The sequence below is a fragment of the Oppia nitens genome, unplaced genomic scaffold (genome assembly GCF_028296485.1).
Source record: "Oppia nitens isolate AA-2021 unplaced genomic scaffold, nextdenovo-longstitch-racon4-pilon3 scaffold13_pilon_pilon_pilon, whole genome shotgun sequence".
NCBI lineage: Eukaryota > Metazoa > Arthropoda > Arachnida > Sarcoptiformes > Oppiidae > Oppia > Oppia nitens.
The window spans coordinates 378,187-403,981 of record NW_026533192.1 but is presented as its reverse complement, the minus strand read 5'-3'; the positions used below and the strand labels follow the sequence as shown (position 1 = coordinate 403,981).

The 25,795-nt window shown below is 25.3% G+C and overlaps 1 protein-coding gene across 1 annotated transcript; it reads right to left on the bottom strand.

The window, feature by feature from the left end:
- Positions 1–1,783: 1,783 nt before the first annotated feature.
- Positions 1,784–18,348, bottom strand: LOC128958280 (fatty acid synthase-like). Its single transcript, XM_054304099.1, has 13 exons — positions 17,955–18,348; positions 10,754–10,917; positions 10,159–10,311; positions 9,809–10,081; positions 9,379–9,740; positions 9,029–9,293; positions 8,695–8,967; positions 8,054–8,626; positions 4,971–7,988; positions 4,645–4,899; positions 3,240–4,582; positions 2,100–3,164; positions 1,784–2,003 (listed from the first exon to the last, which is right to left on the bottom strand). Exons 2-13 carry the CDS (start codon positions 10,893–10,895, stop codon positions 1,887–1,889), a joined length of 7,839 nt encoding a protein of 2,612 aa, XP_054160074.1. The 5' UTR covers positions 10,896–10,917; positions 17,955–18,348; the 3' UTR covers positions 1,784–1,886.
- Positions 18,349–25,795: the final 7,447 nt, after the last annotated feature.

Genomic DNA, 25,795 nt, shown 5'->3' with positions numbered 1-25,795 from the left:
ATAATAATAATTATACTAAATATACAGTAGACAGTGTGATATGGTTACTAACTGTATATTAAATAACTGTAAATTATTACAATTATTTTTTAAATAACAACCGACACATTTAATTCAAAGAAAAACATAGTGTTTATAGTTTTATTATTATTGATGCAATGTATAGATTGATAACAAATATTTATATAGTATTATATTTTATATTATATATTATTATTATTATTAACTAAATTTATATTAATACACCACAATATTAATATTTTATAGTAATAAATTATATTATTACTAATAATATATGTAATTTAATTATTAATTTAATTTTTTTAATTAATATAAAATTGTCTAAATTAAGTTATGATTATAATGTTTATGTATCAATAATATATAGTGATAGAGACTTAAACAGCGATGCTTTTAATTTCAATTATCTGGTCAACAATAAGCTGGATTTAAAAGTGACCAAGGGCAATGTTGTAGATAATTTTAAATTGGATAAGATTGTAATTGGTCATTTTTTAATTAATTATATTATTGGGCAGATAATTGCAGTCGACTATCATTTTTACAATTTTTTAAAGTCGACTGTATATTATATAGCCAATGATGCAATTAATTAAAAAATGACCAATTACAAACTTATCCAGTTTAAATTGATCTACAACATTGTCCTTGGTCACTTTTAAATCCAGCGTATTGTTGACCAGATAATTGAAATTAAAAGCATCGCCGCTGTCGTCGTCGGCGCCGATGTTTAAGACTCTCACATATATAGTATTGTCATATTAATAATGTTTAACTGATTCATACATACAATTTATGATTACAAGTTAGTAATTAATACTATAATAATAGGCTATATCTTACAATCAGACCGCATCAGACTCCCGACTCATAATGTTTTGTGAATATCTATTAAACTATATTTTTAATATAAAAATGACCACAAGTGGCAAAGTTATAGATAATTTTAGACTCAATATATTTATAATTAATTATTTTTTATTTACTCTTATGATTGGCCAGATAATTGCATCAGACCTCTTTTAACAGGTCTGATGCAATTATCTGGCCAATCATAAGAGTAAATAAAAAATAATTAATTATAAATATATCCAGTCTAAAATTATCTATAACTTTGCCACTTGTGGTCATTTTTATATTAAAAATATAGTTTAATAGATATTCACAAAACATTATGAGTCGGGAGTCTGATGCTGGTCTGATTTTAAGATAGAGCCATAATAATATCATAATATATGTGATATTATCAAATTATTTCATATAAACATTGCAATATTGTAAGTTACAATTATTGTAACTTAATATAATCTTACAATGTATACTATAAGTATATTCTAATAAAAAAATTAATAATATAATTTGATTATATACAGTAATACTATGATAAATTTATTAGTAGTATTTGCAGTACAGTATTAAATATACCTGTATAAGTTATTATACACCATTTTAAGTAAATATAATAATTATGTGAAAAATAGAGTTATATATTGTAATTCATAGTACAGTATAAAATAAATAAATTAAAAAATATTGTAGTTTAATATTATTATTTTTATTAAAATATAATTTTAATCAAGATATAGTAAACAAAATCAACTACATTATTTAAAAATATTTTAATAAAATAGCATGTTTTAAAATATATGTATATATCGGAAATAGAAAAATAATTGTATATAAAATATATATAAAAATAACAAAAAATATGAACATAAATGATATGATAAATGATTAAACTATAAAAGATTATATTATAATAATAAAAAATATATTAATATAAATGTATATAAAGATATAATATATCAAACAATTAATTATTGAATTAATCTAATCTTCTTAATAGTGGTGAGCATTGACATCATCTACTTCTTAGACATGTATTTATTGACGGAATCGGCAATCTTTTCAAACGTCTTGTCGGTCTCAAAGTCTTTAGCACCGGCTTCGACGGTCTCGAAGTTGAGCTTTCCTTCCATACCCTAAGTCAATGATAGACACCCAACAAATTATTTGGTAAGTCATATATACAGTGTGTATATAATCAAAAACATTATATAATTATAAGTAAAACATACCTTTTCGGGCAAGAAGTAGGCGTTTTTGATTTTTTCACTGATTTCTTCGGGAATCATTTCACTGGAAAAGTCGTACGGTTTGATGACGAGAACCTTACCATTAAATTTCATATACTTGGATAACACATCMATTTTCATCTTTTTGTATTTGTTTTTCATATTCAACCGATGAGTTGTGAACAGTTTTGCCCGTTTGAAACTATTGGTCAAAATGTCGTCCAAATCTTTGCCGCTCAACGACTTACCGCAGAACTCTTTAAGTTCGGCCGATATCTTCTCAAGTTTTGACTGTACATCAGTTTTAGTAGATATGTCTCGTTTGAGTTTGGCTTTCATTACATACGGCATGTCTTTTGTGATAATCGTTATAATAGTTTCCATCAAATAGTCATCAGTTATCATTTCTTCGTCGATGGTAACCTCTGAAAGCATATCAATAATGATAGCTTTGCCTACCGGTGCTTTCTTCAACATTTTCATGGCCAACAGTGCGCCGTAAAAGTGTCCCAATATATCATAGTCTCCTTTCGGCTCCAGAACTTTCATCAGATTAACGTAATAACGGTTAATCTCTTTAATCGTTTTGAGGCCTTCCATCTCTTTGATCCAATTAAGACCAATGACTGGACGTTCGAGCTTCTGAGCCAAACCTTCAAGAGAGGCGAATATGCCTTCCAATGGCGGCAAAAAGTAAATGGGTTTACCAGTGGTCACACTGTTCAGTCTGGTATATGGCTCGTTGGGTATAACAAACTTGACTTTACACAGTTTGGCTCTACAAGTCTTAATTTCATCAGCGAACTGTTTCATCTCTTCTACCTTTCCTTTCTCGAAGTCCTTCATCATACCAATGGTGATGTTTTTTATGTCATTCAACGTTACTTTAATGTTATATTCTCTTTCCAATCCCTGTTGCAGTTCCACTGCAAACATAGACTCCATACCGATCTCACCTAAAGTCAAGTGATTGGGTGTTGTCTTGGGATCGATACCCAGTGCCACCCAAACCTGATTCACAAGTTTGGACTCTTTAGTACCGCTCGTGATTTCACGCTTAGCTCTCATCTAAGTTAATGTTAATTCATGATTATATTGTAAGTCAATATTAATATTAAATTTTGTTTATATCTATAGACATACCAGACATGAGACAACAGCGCTGTCCGCTTGCAATAATTTATCCATTATTTCTAAACAAGAATTGATTCTCTGTTTCACAATAGCAGCCAAAGCTGTATTGATATCAGACTCAGCCAACACTCCGACATCACCGATAGGTCCCCATTGAATGGCCAGACCGTGTAGTCCATCTCTGCGTCGGGACTCACATATGCGCTCACAAACAGAATTGGCAAATCCATAATTAGATTGTCCGGCATTTCCTTTACCACAAGCGACGGACGAAAAGACAACAAAATAGTCTAAATCTATACTCAATTCACGTGTAATGCGATCCAAGTTCTCGAAGGTCTTAGTCTTAGAATCAATAGTTTCCTGAAATTTATCAAAAGTATGATTTTCAAGGAGACAGTCGTTGAGTACGAGAGCCAAATGGAAAACACCACCAATTGGTCCCATTTTCTGTGCTTCTCTTAATAAATCTTTAGTGCCCTCCGATGTGAACGAGTTATGTGTAGAAACAGATATCTGAGTTTCATAAAACTTGAATTTACTTCCCATAGAACCCAATCGTTCAACAATAAACTTTTGGTAATTATTTTTGATGCCATAACGAGATGTGACCACAAATTTTCGGGCGCCGAGGAATATCATCCAATGAACAAACTCAAGTCCAAAACCACCCAAACCTCCAGTAATAATATAAGTCTTATTCGGATTAAAATACGTCTTTTTGGTGACCATTATCTTCTTGGACGGCGTCAAAGCTGTTTTCGCCACTCGCATGTCCTCTTCGTCACGCATTTTGATAATCAATTTTCCGATGTGTTTGCCAGTAGTCATGAATCTGAAGGCTTTTTCCGCCTCGTCGGGCGTAAAGATATTTTTGGTGATCGGTCTAATCATACCGTTCTTACAGTTCGCGTGCATCCAATCAAAGAACTTCTTCGTCCATCCAGAGTTGAGGTATAGTTTTTGGTCGACCGACACACCGATGAATGAGATGTCTCTCAAAAACGAGAACATTCCCAACTGTTTATTCATTTGAAGATCATATTTGCCGATCTCAACAAAGCGACCGCAATCGGCAACACATTCATAACTGGCGTCTAGTTTATCGCCAGACAGTGAGTTCAGTACCAGATTAACTCCCTTTCCTTTAGTAATAGATTTTATTCTGTACTTGAATTGAGTGCTTCTGGAGTTCAATATTCTGTCTTCAGGAATATTAAACCTATCCATCAAAAATTTTTTCTTCTCATCCGTACCGACCGTCACAAAGATATCGCAGCCGTAGTACTGGCATATACTGATGGCTGCCTGACCCACACCACCGGCTCCCGAGTGTATCAAAATTGATTCACCTGTTTGTTTGAATTTTATTAATTATTTATATTTATTTATTTTTATAGTTAACAAAACATACCTTTCTCCATATGCGCTCTTTCGATGAGTCCATACCATACGGTACTATAGGTACTCAATACTGTGACTCCGTCCTCCATCGACCAGTTATCCGGGATGTGAGTAATTAAATTTTCGCTGGCAGTAAGCGATGTGGCAAAACATCGGCTAACATCAAAGCCAAAAATCCGCTCTCCTGTGTCCACCCGACGGCCAGCAAACTCGAAACCCATTAAACAATCGGTGAACAACATCTGCGGACCGGCAGCGATACGACCTATCATTATTAGACAACCAATTTTTTTAGACCCCATTTATCAGTAATTTTATTAACAGCTAACAACATACCTGTTGCAGTCATAACATCTCTAAAGTTAATACCAGAGCAATAGACATTGCAGGGTACCATTGCTACCGGATTGTTCGTGAAGTCATAGCACTTGTCGGCTTTTACCAGATTTTTGAGATCAAACCATTGAAGAGAAGCCAAATCACGGGTATGACCGCAATTCAAGTAGTAGTCATCCGATTCCTTCTTGTCGTAGTCCTTAGTCAATGTTAAGTGTCGGTAAGAACCGATCTTTCCGTTTTTCAACACATTAATCGGTAAATCATTAGACAATATATCGGAGAACGGCTTCTCCTTAAAGTTGACCGATTTGGCCAAATTGTCGTAATCAAAGACACACCGGAGTGCCTCACCTCCCGGTTCCAGACGAAGACAATTAACGAGACCAACGATTCCGTTCTTTTGTGAATCGTTGGCAATGAGCCACAGATTTTCTGCAGTTTCGTCGTTTTCCTTGATTTCGATGATCTTTTCTTTTAGTGTCTCAAACCAGGTCTCAGTGTTTGTTGTATTGATTTCAATAATATTCTTTTTATTCGGTAATTTCGGCTCCGAAAACAACTTACGAAACAATATAGCCATCGATCCAATGGTATCAGTTTTGCGGCCAATTATGTTGAAGCCAACCGATTGGGCCATTTTGACGAAATCGGCGATACGTCGCTCCAAATCACTATTTGTCAAATGTTTTTTGCCGTTCATCTGATTCAATGCCAACTCTGGTTCAGTAAACTGATACCTGAATACTGTCAATAAGAAACCTTTATCTGATATTACGTCGTAAATCTCTTGTAACTGGTTTTCAGTATTAATATCCCACAAATCGGTGGTGTCTTTAATGACAACAAAGTTTACAGAAGATATTTCGGACGGAAAGACACTGCTCTTAGGATTCCATTCAATGAATTTAATTGATTGATTCTTGAGATCTTCATTCAACATATCGACAGACTTGACAGCTACAGTATAATTGACATCAATTGGATAGATATGAGCGGTTCCCAACTGGTTGTCCACTTCTTTAGCTAACAAGTTGTTCGTCAAATTCATCTCTAAAACTTTGATCGCTTTTTTTGGTACAATCGATTCGTTTACAATATCAACAAGTGATCGGATCAGGTGTTCATTTCTGGATACGTCGTTAATGATGTCCAGAGACAAGTCGTACTCTGGATTAGTCTGCAATTCGGTCAACAATTTATTGGTATTAATGTTACGATTTTCATCGACACATCCCTTGTATAATTCATTCAGAAGTTTAAGCAGAATATGATTGTCTTTGATGTTAACCAAATACTTTMTGACCAACTGGTCATTGATATCGGACTTCAATGTTTGATCATTTGATTCGATCAGTTCCTTGATTTTGTTGGCTAACGAAGAGCACACTTTAACGTACTCTCTAATAGCCTGTTTGTCGGACTCACTGATGGCTATACTATCATCATTGGACACAAACTGATAGGACTCTAACTTCAAGTCTTGTACATTAGTCTTGCGTGGAATGGGGAAAGCCATGAGATCTTCTATTTCCACGCCGTAGGTGACAATCATTCGTGAGTTCATGTCTACATAAAATGGCAAAACAGACGGATACACGTGAAACTCTTTGCCAAACAATTCCTCTATGTATTCGACACTATTTGTGGATAGTATGCCTTCGACTTCGGCTTCATCCCTACTGCCAGAATCTTTGTCCATATAGGCATCGATTCTGTCTTCGGATACTTTTTCCTCCAGTTTTTTCGCTTCTGCCGTTTTGTTTTTGGCGATTCCTTCGTAGAGTACTTTGGGATCGCAACGCATGGATCGGATCATTACCGGTACCATCATCTTTCTGAACGGCATAGCGGCAGCCATTGTTTGTAACAATGAATCCATGAATGTGATCCAATTGCCGTCCCAATTGATCTCTCCGTACAAAGTCTCGAAATTATTTGTCTTAACCGAATCGATTCGTCTGAATTTCGGGCCATAATCGTAGCCTAAAATCTTAAGATCCTTATAGATGTCCTGTGAGGTGAGGTTCACTTCAAAATCTTTGGTTCTCATATCTTCGGCTTCGATTAATACGTTTTGTATGCTTAGTGAATACTCATCGGTGGTACGGACTTTACCCACACAGCAGACATTTCCGGCCTCCATAATAGCAAACTCGCCCGACGTTTCAATGTATTTGCACTTTATTTTGGTTATATCGCTGTCTGATAGAAAAATCGGTCGTCTAAATTGGACGTCCTCGAAGATTACCGGTATTTGATTCCAAATGCGTCCATAAGAGGCGGCCATACGACGCCAGGCAAGCATGAGATATCCAGTGGCCGGATAGAGAACATTACCGTCTATGCAGTGCTCCGGTAGGAAAGCTTTAATACTATGGGCTGGATTATATACCTCATTCAAGTCAGCCGATGTCGGCCTGAAGTAGTTGTCGGGATATGCCCGAACAGGAAGATTATGATTGTGATCCCATTTCATTAATGAACTTAACGATTGAGTGTTTCGGGCCACTGGCCATTGGACTTTGGGGTACAGATTTTCGGTCGTTGGATTCAAGCCTAACTCGTATAGTTTGGCCACTGAGCTCAACAACATATCCAAATTGGTTTCGTTTGAATCTTTTTTGATAAGCGATACATAAGTGCCCGACTCAAGTGTCTCTTTGACCACTTTGGAGAATAGGCCGTGCGGTCCAATCTCAAGAACCAATGCATCGGACGGGATGTGCTTAAACTTGTTATAGAAATATACGGGACTAATGAGATTGTGTACAAAATACTCAGCCGATGCACTCTTGAGGACGTCGTCAACGTCTCCGTCGATAAGTGCCGTTGAAATCCATTTCTTGGATCGCGCTATTGGATTGGGAATCACTTTCTGTAATTCTTCTGTCAACTTCTTGGCCGATGTAATGAGATATTCGCTATGATATGGGATGTCATGACTTTGCAATTCACGTACAAATACTCCTTTTTTATTCAAATCTTCAATCATTTGTTTGGTTTCAATGTATAAACCTTTGAATATAAAAAGTTAATAATACTGTAGTTATTGTTTATAATTTAATTCAACGATCAAATACCTGACACAACAACCGTGTCTTTTCCGTTATTACAGACAACTGTTGTTCCTTTTGGACACAATTTCTTTGCCTCATTCCATGAGAGTCCCACCACAGCCATCAACCCTTTGGGTATTTTTCTGTCACTTTCTGTCACAACTCCTCTATAGTATGTTACAAGAAGTGCCTCTTTAGCAGTCAGTGCTCCGTCAGCATAGGCAGCGGCTATTTCACCGAATGAGTGTCCAATAATACCGTCGGGTGTTATACCCAAAGCATTAATTACATCAAACAATGCAATCTCTATAGCAGTTGTGGCACAGAATTTATTGGTCATTGAGTTCATAGAGTTCTTGTCGTCAGATAATAGCAAATGTTTTAAGTCAATGTCATAGGGTTTGAGTATTTCATGGCATTCCTCTATTTTATGGGCAAATATCTTGATCGGCATCAATGCCTTAGCCATTCCTACCCATTGTCCTCCCAGTCCGGGAAACAGAAAATATACTGGTCTCTGGCACTTAAGTGTAAACATAGAGGATGACTTCTTGTATTCATATTTATCACCATCGGTTTGTTTAATAATAATTGAACCTAATTAACAAAACACAGACAATAATATAAATTGTAATTTTGATGGTTAATCCATATATTATGCAAACCTCTGTAAGGCATTCCACTAGAATTGATTGTCGGCTCCAAACGCATAGTGTCGGCCACCAGTGCGAGGAAATCTCGAGTGACTTTCTGTGGATTGTCTTCAATCCATTTGAAGAACTCAGTCAATGCTGACTCAGTTCGGGCGCATACGTTAACAATGCGCGGAATAACATCAGCAATCTTGAGACTGTCCTCATCGACCAACTTGTAATTGGGCTCAAGTAATACATGTGCGTTAACACCGCCCACACCGAAGTTATTGACACCAGCGATGCCTACAAAAACACATATTTTTATATTTTATCACAATTTCTACAAAATATATTTAATACAAACCGGGTGTATATTTGGTATTTTCTTTAATCGGCACCAGAGGAGGACAAAACTCTTTGATATTGGCCTTAACATTATTCAGATGAAGACACGGAGGAATCATTTCATTTTCGTAGACAATCAACAACTTGGCCACAGACGACAAACCTGAGGCGGCCTCTGCGTGACCGATGTTACTCTTCAACAGACCAATGGGAAGCGTTCCCTCGCGTTTAGGTTTTCCACAGTAAGCATTGTAAATGGCTTTAGCCTCTTGTGGATCACCGACCTATCAATTAATTCAATCAATTAGTAAAATAAATTGTTTGATAATAGTTTGCTATTTATGTTTTAAAGTAATCACTGGATCATACCTTAGTGCCGGTGGCGTGAGCTTCAAAATAGGTGACTTTAAGAGGATCTACATTTACCTCCTCATAGACTTTAATCATCAGTTCTTCTTGGCTCTCGGCTGATGGATAGAACATACCCATCCGTTTGTTACCATCAATGTTGACACCACTGTTCAATACAGTGGAGTATATGCGCTTAGCATCGGATTTACGCTGTAATAATATGGAGCAAACAGTCTCTCCTCTTACAAAACCATCGGCCGATTCGTCCCATACTTTTGGTATACCATCGCAAGCGTTCAAACGGGTTGCCTGAAAGATCTGATTGGAAAATGGCTGCAAAGCCACTTGAGTTCCCGCAACAATAGCCTGTCGACACTTGCCTATAAATAATCAAATATAGATTTACCATTTTTAACCCATTTATTATAATTTAATATATAGCACATACCTAATCTCATGTCGTTCATAGCCGTATTGAATGCCACTAAACTCGATGAACAGGCCGTGTCGATGATCATCGACGGACCTTTGAAATCAAACACAAACGACACCCGATTGGCGTACAGACACTTTTGAGAGCCGGGCAGCCATAGGAGTGTGTCTGTCATAATTGATTGCGAGTCCGGCTGAACACTCTCGGGTAGGCCGTCAGGCATACCAAACGATGAGAAGCCAAGATAGACACCGGTGTCTGAGCCACGAAGTGACTGTGGATTCAAACCTATAAATTTATGACAAAAAAGCCATTAAATATTTTTTATTGTTAGTTCAACTAATGTTATTAACAGTTTCACATACCAGCATCAATAATGGCCTCATAGGTGGTCTCCAGAACCATTCGCGAGTGCGGATCGGTATTATCGGCCATAGTTTGGGTGATACCAAAAAACAGACCATCAAATTTGTCGGCATTTTTCAATTTACCCATTCGGGGGTTCATACCAAACAAATCTTTTAACATAATAATTAAGATTACAATTGAAATACATTTTGTCGGTTAGAGTTAGTTAGTTATTGATGAAAAAATTTGTTTTAAAAAAAGTTTTTTTATTTAATTATAATATCGTTGTATTATAGCGACCATCTTAGGACTGGAATGGCTAAGAGATATCTTTAAACAAAAACTATTTTCAAGTAATAGCTTCTCAATCATTACAGCCCATAGAAAGTGCTCAATGAGTTTGTGCACAGGTTTATCATTTCTTGCATACCTTTACATTGCTTAACATATATTTCTATACATAGTATCTAATTATTATACAATACTTTTATATACATTTATATACTTTTGTATACTTTTATATACATTTATATACTTTTATATACTTTTATACGAAATGCATTAAATATATTTAACTAATTTTTAATAAAATTAATAAATATTATCTCAAACCTTGTGGCCAACGGCGGTCATCTGCTGTAATCATATCGACTCCATTGTATAGATTCTGTGCAAACTCATCGGTGGAGTCGGCCTCTGGAAATCGGCCACCGATACCACTGATGACAATATCTTCGGACATAATTTTGGCCATAATTCAGGTAATTGGTTGTCGTCTTTGGTATTATCGAATTAATTTAAATATAAAAGTCACACAATTATTAAATAAGTAGCAATCAATTTATTTTTATAATCACAAACACTTGATAAGACACAAAATATTTTTTAAAAATATTAGTATTATTATTATAAAACTTTTATTCGAAAAATTAAATGATTGACAAAACTTTTTTTTTGTAAGATATTAAATACAATATTAAAATCTTTCTTTCACTATCACTACAAATTTATATATAAATAAATTATCAAATATTATTATAAAAAGTAGTGACGGTATTGGATAAACTGATTACCAGAATCGCCCGGTGCTCTCAGAGTCTGGCACAAGAATTTTCCACACCTTGTGATTGATTAAAGCTTATATACCTTTCCCTAACACACACTCTCTCTCTCTCTTACTTTACTGGATGTTTTAAAACTTTAAAAAACTGATAAACAAATTATTGCAAAAGTTTTGCAACTAATGAGTTAGAAAGAAAAATAAAAATAATGGATTTATATAAACTTATTATTATTAATAATAATAATATGTTGTTTACGATAAATAAAAATAAGCAATTAATAAAATAATCAAATAGCAAGAAACAAAATATTATTATACTCGATATAGCTAATCAATGATTTAAATGATAGACAATATTGAATAATAATAATAATACTTTGTATTTCATGAGAAAACACTGAAAAAATTGTTGGGATTTCCAGTGAATAAAATTATATTCTGCAATATATATAAATCAATGCTATACTAATAATACTAATAATAGTGATAACTTTCTCTTTTAATATATAATATTTTAATCATTATTTAAATTAAATCATATTTTCAATAAAAAAAATAATTTTTCGAATGATTTTTTAATTTAATGAAAGAGTGAGAGAAACAAATGGTTGTGAATGTGTGAGAGAATCTCGAAAAAAGAGATTCATTGAAAAAATTGATGACTTTTTATACACTTTTATTATTCAGTATATATCTATGCATTGTATAGTATAGTATAGTATAGTATAGTATACGTGAATCTAATAGCGGTCAGGATTAAGGTTAACTCGTTTTTAACAATTAATGTTTCATATAATATAACTTATTCAGTGTATATGTATGTGTTATTTTAACGGGAGGGCTGTCTAAAAAGCTATATGGGTTGTGCACTGGATTACTAAATCAAATAAAAGCGATAGCAATAAGAAATAGTCAATTATAGAGAAATTTTAACTCTCTCTCTCTCTCTCTCTCTCTCTCTCTCTCTCTCTCTCTCTCTCTCACTCACTCACTCTCTCTCTCTCTCWCTCACTCTCTCACTCACTCACTCACTCACTCACTCACTCACTCACTCACATACACTAATTTACTCAATAATCGTTTACAAAATTATTTATTCGTTGGACTAAACGATTCAAATGTCACAATATTATGAATATTGTAATTGTCTTAGTATTTCCTGATACTATGGGACCCAAAATATAATCATAAAAATATTTTATAAAATTTGAATATTAACATTAAAACACATTAGTATAACATAAATATTTTTATTGCTTTTTTCATTTTTGCTTTTTCTTCGAAATTTCAGTTTTCTTTGTTTTTGTTATGTCAATGAAACACTTTTTTTTTGTTATTTTTGTGGATGTGTTTGCCTATAACTATTGCCATTTAGCATTAATGGCAATATAACAAGTTTTTTGGCAATCATTATATGTAGTTTAGTATTATTATTATTATTATAGCCTAAAATTCAAGTTTTTTTTTACTAACGATTCTCTCACTTAATAGTAATCATTTATATATGTAGATATATTAGCTTAATAATGTTGTTATATTGTATGTATGGGACAGTTGGCTATGATGAGAGGGGAAAAAATATGTAGTATATCTGTACCAGTATGCCCTGGCTTATGATATATCATTAATTGTGCACGATTCAAGTAAATTATAGATATAATTATTTTTATTTTTCTAAAAAATCAAATTCACTTCATATTAAAAATAGTAGATATTATATAATAAAACAATAAACTAAATACTATTAATTGTTGTCAACTATTTCGAAATAGTTAACTAACAAAAGTCTTAGTTATGCCTTTATTATTATTATTATTATTATTATTATTATTACGACTAATACTAAATTTACTACTACTAGTACCTGTAACTGTATGCTTATCGTAAATACAGTTTAAATTGTTTGTTAATTATACCGTATCTTTAGGTATATATACAGTATAAAAAATGTCAATTGATTTTTTATTGTTTTTTTCAAAAAAAATTTATTACATTATCGTATAATAATTTTTATTAATTCACTTTGTTTTTTATTTAGGTTTATTAGCAACAACAACAACAATCTCTTAATTGTATTAAATTATAATTACACTAATYTGCATTTTAGATTATTTTCAACATTTTAAAGGACAACTAAGTTTATAATTATTAGAGAGAGAGAGAGAGAGAGAGAGAGAGAGAGAGAGAGAGAGATTCAGTTTTAAGGGTCATTATAAATGGTATACTAWATTATAATAGTTTATTTATTAATTTTTGAAACATTTTTTATATTGTATTATTAAATGATTAAATTTTTGTTATTGTTTAATCGCAACGTTTGTTTTCTAATTTAATATGAATTTTTAAATACCTTAAAAATAATTTGAAATATATACACGTAAAATAAATGAAATGTTTTTTAGAGAAAATCAACTAACAATTATTATATGATAATATAATTTTCAATAATACTGTATATTATATGAGTACTGAGTCTAAACTATTTACGAGTATTATTACTATGGATGTGCCATAAAAGGCTAAATTATGTGAAAATTTATTTTATTCTCAATTTTGTTTTGTTTTTAATATTTTGGATTGTATTCAATTGAAATAATAATAATAATAATTAATACAAAAAATATTTAACTAAATACAGTGAACTGGATTCAAATATACAGAAAAAATATAATAATTTTAAAACACACACCAATTTGTAAATAATTTATTATTTATATACTTATATTATTTAAAAAATACTCTCACCCTATCATAAATAATAATATTTTATTTTTTAAAGTATGATTTACATTAATTATTATACCTGGACCATCAATTAACATTCCATAGGGTTATAAATATTATAATCTGATTAAAATTAATTTTTACTAATAAACTATTATTATTATTATTACTACTACTACTACTACTACTACTACTACTACTACTACTACTACTACTACTACTACTACTACTACTGTACTACTACTAATAATAATACTCAAATAATTTATATCATGTATTTTATTGAATATATCAATATATAAAAAAAATATTATTTATTTTCTATCTTGTAATTTACTGTTATCATATATGATATAATTTATATGTTATTTTATACTTTATTTATGCTTCAATATTATTAATATTCATATAATCTACATAATATTCTGATTGTCAATTAAGATAATAAATATGTATAATCATAATTGTTAAATATGAATAAAAGTTATGGTATTATATTGATATAATATTTTATAATTTAAATATTTGGCTAACTGTATAATAATAATAATAATAATTATTATTATTATTATTAATGCAATAAGCATTTTACTGTATTAATAAAGGTATTCTTACTTTTTTGTGTAAAATTCAATTTCTATTTAAAGTAACTATAAATGTCATAATTAAAGATTGTAATACTAATATTAATTATTTTTCTTATTATAATTTATTAGAAAGTTAAAATGGTGTATATAAATTAAAACAGTAAAAAATTATAGACCTTCAAAACTTTTGTTTTATATAATTTTTAAAATTAATTATTCATTGCGATATTTGTACACATATAGAGATTTTTATTATCATTTTGTGACAATTTAATTGTTATCTTGTTATCACCTCATATGGCAACTTGTATTTTCATAAAAAAACAAAATATTATATGTATTGTGTGGTTACATAATCACACTAATAAGTTATATAAAAAACAAAAATTGCTAAAACAAGTTATGACAATTGATATAAATAAAAAAATTGTACTTTTTATACAGTATATGCGTTGACAATTTTTATATTTTTTTTAATTTATCACATTTTAAATAATTTTACTAAACATCGATATATTGACAGCGTGTTGATTAAAATTATAATAATAAATATTATATAAAAATAATTTTTATTTTTATGCAAAATAAAAAAAAATTGATGAATATATTTTGTTATATAAAAATTTATGTTTGTTTAGAGCTAACAAAAAATAAATACTGTATTAAATAAATGATATTATCAAACAAAGTAAACAATGAAAATTTAGACATACTTTAATGTTTTGGTATATTTTTAAAAAATATTAATCGTTTTTTAAATAATTAAAAAACAATCAGGAATTCAATGATTATGTTAATTTGCATTAAAAATTATTTTTTAAAAATATTGGTTAAATATTGCATTAATTAAAACGAGACATTGGATTTTTAATACAAGAAAAAAATAATAAATAATAATAACTATACTATTTTTCAATTTTAACAATAATTATGATAACTCCATGTGAGGTATAATTTTTTAATAATAATGATTGAACACTATATTAAATTGTTAAATATAATTATAACAATAAATGTTTATACAATCCTCTATATAAACACATATATGATAATAACAATTTAGAAAATTATAATGATTACAGTAAATTAAGTTAACAAAATATAGCCAATAGGTATAATTAACCAGGGTAATTGACACATGTAATAATATAAACGAATGTATAATGTTAGTAATAACTATTTGTTATCTAATAATTATATCAATACAAACAAACAAACACATTCACACACATACACACACAGATACATATATACATACATACATTACATACATATTGTATATAAATACACATATATGCATAGCTAAATACATATCTGAATTTAATTTGTTGTATTTAAAAACTATATAACTGTGTGTATTGAGAAAAAATTAGAAACCGTATAATTATTTCGTTTAAACGATTTATTCATTATTTATCTTTTTTTGTATGTCAATTGTAACAAAAAAAATTAATAATAAACAAGAATTTATAATTTACAAAATTTGCAATCCTCTGAGAAATTTAGTAATGTTTTACTTTAAAAAAATGCAAATATAATTTTTTTATAAATTTAATTAGACTAACATATATTTATTTATCAGTATTAAGCAATAATCTTGTTAAGACAGGTCAATATGCATTAATCAAATATTTTTGCTAATTAAAAAATCATATTAAAATACTAATGGAATAATTTGATAAATGTTCATTATTATAATAATTGTTATTATATCTAAATTATTGATAAACTATATTAAGTTAATTTTTATTTTAAAAGATTATGTGAATTAAAAAAAATTCGCATTTTTATTTTGTTTATTTAGTTAAATGTTATTTACTTTATTTTTTATTCATTCAATTTGATTAAATGTTAGGTCAATCTCCTACCAGTGGCCATCACTTAACTCAAATAAATTCAATATTTTTTTAATGTACTCTATTTTTTTATTAATAATTAAAACCTAAAAATTAATAAAACTTGAAAACCTCACACATTCTTAACAATATAACAACAACATTATGATAATAATAATAATAATGTTAACATTTTGTGACCTATAATGCAATGCAAACAAAACACAATATATTTTTTTATTCAAAATAAACTTTGAAAGTATTTGGTGTATAAAAACATATACATTATATTTATTTTTTATTATTTCATTTATTTATTTAAATTAAACAAATTTATCATATGATATAAAAATTTTTAATTAATAACKATATTATTAYTTTTGTTAACAAATTATTGTAAAGATATAATTTAATTTTTTAATTTTTAATAGTTTTATTTTTGCATCTAATAAATAATTTTTAAAGCAAAAACTTATATAATATACACTATAAGCATAATATAATAATAAATTATTTAAAATCTATCGCTTATTTAAATAAAATATGTGCACAAATGTCAATACACCTAAACTTATATAATCATAATTATTATTATTGCCGCATATCATTGAATACTTAATTAGCTAGTGTTTTGAAATAATTTTTATGTTGGTTGATATTTACAAATATATAGAAACATAAAAATTTTAAATGAAAAAATCGTTTCATATTATTTTAAAATCAATTTTATTGCTTATTATTTATTGATATCATCGTATTATTAACAGTATTTTTGTTGTTGCTGTTGTAAAATAAACAATTTTATGTCAAACAAGAAAATGAACAAAAAAAAAGTTTATAATTCATAAAATAATATTAATTATATTATAAAAAACAAAATATAATCGTGAATATTATGACAATTAAACTTATAGAGTATTATAAATTATATGCAAATAATTGTTATATATTCAAGTGAAAGTAAGTTATGTAAAGTAAGTAATAAAGTAAATATTGTGAATAATATATAWAATCAAACCATAAATATCAATATTATTATTTTATAAAAATAATTATTGTAATTATATATTTTATTTTTTCTATTAGGAATATTATTGAATGATCAGTTTTAAAAAAATTAACAATTATAGATAATATATTTTGATAAAATTAATATTATAAAAACACTTAAAGTTTGCATAATTACTTCAATTTTAGTATTAATTGAACAAATAAGATTTAAATAAATAAATTATTATTTTAAGGGCATACGTGTGCACAAAATTTTTAATGATTATATTAGTTTGTTATTCAAAATATAAAAAAATTCCAATAACTGACTTATTATAACAAACAATTTAATGATTGTATTTTGCACTCAGAAATATAGCCAAACAAATTAAATTTAATGGAAATTTTAGCATCAATTGAAAATTTCATACAAAATATTTTTTTTAATTTTTAGTTATTTCACTATTAAACAATAATTTATTATATTAATTAGAATGATATTTTTTTATATTTAAAGTTTTGCAAATAATTTACAATTTATAGATATAGACTATTTATACTTATAAGTTTTTACAATAATATATATATATAATGTATTTATAAATAAAATATACCTGGATAATTAATTGATGTCACTGATTAATCGATTGTTGCAAAATCTTCTTGTGTACTTTACCAATTATAAACAATATAAATTAAAATATTAACTTGATAACTTATAAAAACACAATTATATTGCACAATTAATAATTAAGCTCAATGTTTACTAATAGTTACTTAAATTTATAATGAATTAATTTTTAATATATTATAAATTGAAAGTAACAAAATAAACAATATTGACTTTCACTTAAATACTGACAAAAATTATTATGACTATAAAAGTCTAATATTGTTATTGTTATATATTTTTATAATATCTATTTAATTGTTGCAAAAAACAGTAAGTAGTCTTCAAATATAGTTAACAAGTGGTGTTCCCATTGAATGACTTTCAATTAAAAATTAAGTTAAAAACGAAAGATTCAAATATATGTTAAAATATTTTTCAAATTTATATATATATATCTTTAGGATAGAAAAATAAAACTTTTGTTTTTACGCAAAAAACTATATTTTCTAATGTCATAAATATTTTCCGATTGATTAAATAAATGGAAATTTCTAATTTTATTTTTATTGAGATTTCTATAACATTTCTATGCTTATTTTAAATAAATTAACATTTTAATTTTATTTTATGCATAAATATTAACATTATAATTTATAAACATTGATATATTTTTAATGTAAAAAAAGTAATAACAAAACCAATCAAATTATTTATTAAGAAATCCTTATATAAATTGGGTAATTACAGCATTTGTTGCAAAATAACAATAAATTTACTGTTTTTTTCTAAATATGTTAAACTGCTATTAATACATAGTGTATATGTATTATAGTTGCGTACAGTACAGTGTATGCAAATAAGCAAATTATTATCTGATCCATTCATGCTTTACATATTTATTATTTATATTAATACTACTATACAAAGTTAAAAAGCATATATTGAATATAGTATTAGATATATATATCTATTGTATATTATATGATACAATAAAATTGTTATTGTATTGTATGGATGATATAAGTTTTTCTTTTAAAAAAATTGAATAAAACACAATATATGCAATACTGTGATTGCCTGAAGTCGTGTCGCGTAAAATAACTATATTTGTTTGGGTCATTAATTAAGTCAATTTATGTTTGTTTTAATTAATAGGTTGTTAATTACTTATGAAATATTTATTTAGGAAATAAAAAATAGCATATGATTTATAGTCATTGCTATGTATTTAATAATCTAATTCGTTAAATAATTTTAATCACTTAATTAAACACTTTAACAAATCAATATGTATAATACATATAGATCACATTTAAAGTATTTTTTTAATTAGTTTTTAATTTCTTTTAACATATTTAAAAAAAATTACATAAATAATAAAATGACATATTCAATATATATATATATTATAATGTGCGGTTAAAATTTTCATTTTTAAAAAACATTTATATTTTACGACATTTAATTTCAATAAATTTTACATGCAAAAAAAATAAATAAAAATAATATTGATTATTAACATATTTGGCAATATTTATTGAAAAATTATTTACATAATTCAAATTAAAATAGGATTTTTCTATTTCTTACAATATCTTAATGAAATATATATATTTTGCACCATTTAATAATGTTTTTGTAGCAAATTTTACAAAAAAAATTATCGATATCATAATTGTAATAAATCAATAACAAATATTATTGAAAAACATTAATACTAGTAATTACAAACATCAAAATCATAATTATTATATTTTATAGAAGACAAAATCAAAAAAAAAGTTTATAAAACAGTTTAATTTAATGATTTAATCAATAGCTGGCAAATTAAAATCGTGATTTTCGTTTACACTTTTTTWTATATATATATTAATATTTTAAACTGACTAAAACAATATTGACGTAAATAATGTTCAATGACATTTAAGTAGCGGTATAATTATAAACAGTTTTTTATAGTACAGGTATATAATTATTAATGTAATGGTGACCAAACTGACCGGCTTTGACAGTGTAATACAGGATTAGTAGTATTTTTATTAGTTTTGAATTGAAGTAATTATTAATTTGTTAACTAAAAACATTGACAAATAATAATTGTTAAATCATTAAACAGTGTTTAATTAAAAACTTAAATCTTCTATTTATATGCAAAATTATATTTAACTAAATTATAAGTTATAATTATTAAAAAGATTTATAGATAAATATAATAAATAACATTATTTTTGTAAAATAATAGATTTATCCTRKATTATAATCAATATTGTATCAATTGTTTCTATAATAATGAGTAAACTTATTAAAAATGTACTGTATAATATTATTGTGTATATATTACTGTATAAAATAGATAAAAAGTTTTTGGTTACTATATTTATATATGATATATATAAACATTTATTTATTTTTTTGAAAATTTTCTATTAATAAACTCAAAAATATTACAATAACATGCAATTATATTACATCACAGCACAGGTAGGTGCCTTGTTTTAATACAAAAATTTTATTATTTTATTTAATACGAAAAAAATTGTTTGTTCTGTATAATTTAAACACTATCTGATTGATGTCATATTTAATTGGCTTTTAAAAAAATCAATATAATTATTACTATTGAATACTCGCAATAAAATATCCAGATTTTCCCAAATCTAATTAGTAAATAAATTTAAATAATAATTTATTATATTTATTTTGTATGGTTAATATACTGTACAGTATTATGTAGTGTTATTTTAATGTTTAAAAGTTATATCTAAAATTATAATATTAATAGTTTTATTCATTAATTTTTATTAAACAAAGTTTAAAATACTATGTTTATTAAAATAATCATGATTAAATAACAATATACAGTATATACTTTATTTTTATATTGAATGTAACTGTCAAATTGATAGCTAATTTTAAATTTTATATTATAAAATTTGTTATTTTACATATTGTATCTCTACTAAACTGTCCAATAATTGATTGAAAGATAGATAAATACTATATAATGAAAATTAATAATAATAATAATAAGTCTATAAAAGCTGTAAAATATTATACTTTACAATACATATTATATTATGTAATATTGTATAACAATATAATAATAATTTTGTTGTCATTTAGTTTAACAGATACTTGTTTTTTAATTAGTGTGTGTCCTCTATAGTAATGTAATCACATACAGCTATTGTATTTATTAGGTGTCTATATGTGGATATCCTCGATATGACAAAGTTTATGAATTAATACAAAATATATAAACCTGGAAGCTATATGTTTAAAACATTTTATTAAAAAAAATAATTATAATAGTATTGTATTTAGTTTTTAAAATATTGAATTTATTGTTTTTCTTGTTATGTCATTATTTATTTTTGTGTCTTTATATGTGTTTAATGATGTGTTTATAATTTATTCAAAAATACACACAAACTTTTAGTGAAAATATCTTATTCATGTCTATATGAAAATAAAGTAATAATAATTTAATGTAAATTATTACTTAATAACTTATTTGTGGAAAAATGTATTATTATAAATATACTTAAAAACAAATATATTAGAAACCAATTGTAAATTTTTGTTTTTGTTATTAAGTAAAAATTTATTAATTAAAATATTGCGATAATTATTTAATTGTTTACTTTTAATTTTAGTTACATAAATCAACCATAATTATAATATTCTTAATTAAAAATTAATAGTTTTAATATTGAAATATATAGTAATAATTATTAATTAAATATAAAATTAAAAAATCAATAATTTATTCATAACTTTAATTTTATTGTATGTAAGCATTGATAAAAGTTATCAAAACATGTTATTTGAATTTAATCTGTAAAAATACCTGTATAAATTATATTAATAGATTTTCATTATATGCAAATTAATTGTTTAAAAATAGATTTAAAAATTATTTTATTAATTGAGAAATTAATTTCAACTACATTTATTAAATAGCTAACGATTAATTTATTTTATTATTATTTTTTATGTGTCTAGGATTGTAGACAAAATAACCCGATTTATAATAAAAAGCATTATTAATCATTATTGTTATTTTAAAAATATAATTAGTGTCACAATAAAGATATAAAAATAATTAAAAATAAGATAAAAAAATATATTAAAAAAGTGTTATCATTAAAAATAATTCGCATTTTATTTCATTATTTATAAATTATCAATAAATATATTTATATTTATATATTCAACTTTTTWAAATTATTTTTTTAAATTATTACTATACATTCTGATATATTTTGTTTAAATTAAATATTTTATTAAAGAATTTACTTAAAATTAATATAAATAATAAACGAAGATTAAGTTAATCAACACATATTGACTTTAATATGAAAGTTATTGCAATAAATAATTCATTAAGAAAATTAATATAAAAAAATATTTTACACATAGATTGTGTACATTAGTTAGTTATACATAACAATGTTATGATGCTTTATTACCTACATTTAGGAAATACATATAATAGTATCTATCGTATAATATTACAATAAATAGTTTATATTGCCTCACAAACAGTACTTAAACACATTATATTAAATTAATACAATAATATTACATTGTATTTGTCAGTGTATACCTTGGCACGTTTGGCTATTATAATGCTTCCCCAATAATATCATTATTTTTTTGCTTAATTGTAAATCAAATCATGAAAGTCATAATTTTTAAAAATGCTAATAATTTAAAAAAAATATTTTAACGTTCTATCATTTTATAAACAAAGTTATGAAAAATTATCTAGTTATTTTTTAAAATAAATTTTTATAGTAGAGATTTAAAATATAATAAAAAATTATGCCTTTGTTATTTCAATATTTTAGATAAATAAACTAATTTATTTAATAAAATAATTTTATATAATACTTACCTGTTTTTGACATACATGTATAACAAATAAATCAATAAAAATATTGAAAAAAAGTTTAGATTATAACTAATTAATCTATATTTTTAATAAGAGAACAATAAAATTCTAAATTATTTATTAAAAAAATAATCTGTGAAATAATAATAATAATGTTGTTTTTAAATATTATTGTTAAATTTTGAAATAGTGATTTTCACAAATAATTATTAATTAATTTAAGCATTTGTTACAATGTAACCTAAACACTATAATCATATAATTATTTGTCTAGTTGTCTAATTAATTATTAAATTAGATAATTGCATAATATTTGTAGTTTTTATTTTGTTAATTTAGATAAATCAATGTGAGTACAGCTTTAAATTAATATGTAATTATTTCAAAAATTGATTAAAATTTAATAAACTTAAATATTTATTTTAATCGTATTTAAAATGTCACATTTAAGAGATTAAAATTTTTAAAACTAGTTTTATTTATTTGTTTTACCATTTAATTAATTTTGTGATATAATTTTAATTAAGAATATAATATGAATACTTGTAATTTAGTTGTTTTAAATATTTTTCTATTATTTTAAGTTTATAAATGTATTACATTAAGCTAAATAAAATTTACTTATAACATATAATTGTTTATAATTAAAATATTTTTATTGTTTATAATTAAAATAATTATATTGTTATTTACACTTTTAATAAAATAATTAATCAGAAATACAAAATATAAACTTATTATATTAAATGAATATATGAAAAACATTTATTTGTATAATATGTTGAACAAAATTATATTACTGTAAATTATAATTTCCGCTTTAGTTACAGTTTTTACACAAATTATTAAACCAAAACACTAAAAAATTAATCGTATTTTTAACATAGAGTTTAATTAGGTTTTAATTTTTGATACAATTATTGTATTGATATTATATGATACAATAGTTAATTTGTTATATAGTGGTGAATCATAAACATATCAATGTATGTATAATACAGTGTATAATATATTATTAAATATATAATATGGTCAGTGCTTTCACTTATTATAAAAGTTAGAGTCAGTGTTGACATATAAATAGGGGGATAGATATTTGACAGATAATAACTTTATTAATAATATTTATTACTTATTAATAAATAAAAAGAAAGTAAAATATTTACTATAATTGTAGAAATGGACAAATAGAAATTTTTAGTAAATTTTTTAAAAATAAATATCATAAAATATTACTTTATTATTATACTCTAGAATCTATATACTGTATATAGGATCCACATATCTATAGCTATTGTAAATTTTATTACTGTTTGTGAAACACTACACTACTATACAAATGGGATCTTCATATTATATTTATTGAATATATAAAAATATAATTATAATTTATAATCTTATAAACATTTTATTCATTATTTAATAATATTTTTAGTTTAATGTAATTAAATTAATTTTTGTATTTTAATTATTAATATTTAATTATTACTTGTAATCATAATGTACAGTATTTTTATAAGATAACAAATATGAAAAAAACTAAATTAATATGTGAGTCAAATAAACAGAAATATTTTTATAATCTCTAAAAATTTGACTATTATTTAACAAATTTATCTTTTTTTGCTAAACTATACCGGTAACAATTGACTTAATTATTTTAACTTTATTTAAGCTTATGTTAATAAAATCTTGGTTTATATTTTATTAAATATTTCTATTTTTAAGTTATTTTTAATTAAAAAAACTAAATTGACAATTGAATTAATTAAGAATTACCTTTCATTAAATTCAATCAATTTTCAATATAAATAAATATTTATAATAGAAATATAATAGTTTATTTATATAGCTTAAATTTTAATATATCAAAGTTACTTTTATAGTCAATAATACAAACACTTTTGATTGAATTTTTATAATTATAAATAAAAAACCATAAAAACTAAATTTACTAAACATAAAAAAATTCAATTTATATTTTATTACAAATATTTATTTTATTGTTCCAGTTTAATAACAACATTAAACTCAATATTTGAAAATGTATGTATATTTTTTTATTATTCACAAATTTTTGTTTCATAAACAAATTCATATTTATAAAAAACTATTAATTTATTATAAAATGAACATAATTTTTAAATATTATATTATTGAATATTGCAATTTTTTACTGTATTTGCATTTTGATAATTTAATTTACTAAAAATTCAATTTTTTTTAAAATAAATTCTTTATTTAAAAATCATAAATTATCAATAAAACATTTTTAATAATACTTTATTCATGATAAAAAATGTAATTAATTTGAATTTAATGATTTTTTAGTACAATTTTAGTACAGTTTTAGTACAACAATAGTAGATTTTAAAGTACAATTATGGACATTACAGGCAATTAAAGTATTTCTCAAATGTAGTGGACTAACAAATTATTGTTTTTTATAAAAAACTAATGATATTACTTATTTTATAAACTATTAATTGAAAATAAATTATTATTTTGTTGTTGTTATATTACTATTGTTTAGTTCATCTATAATACTATATAATAATGTTCATAAAAGTAATTATAATAATCATACAAACAAACAAAAATTGTTATTAAGCCGTCAAAAGGACTCGACTTTAGCTATAAATCGACAAAAAATATAAGTTTTTTCTCTATCAAATAAAACTACAATATTTATTGTATTTATTTAAAATGACAATTTGTGTCAAGTTTTGCATTTAATTTTCCCCAAAATCAATGGTAATCAAATCATCAAACAAAATATCATCATTTGTTTTAAGTAATAGAAGGACAGATAGATTATTGTTATAAAAATAGTTTAAATTAATTTTTGTTTTGTTTTAACATAAATATTATATATTTTTATGTCCTACTAACAAAATTTTTACAAAATTATATAATACTAAAACAAAAGCATATACATTACATAA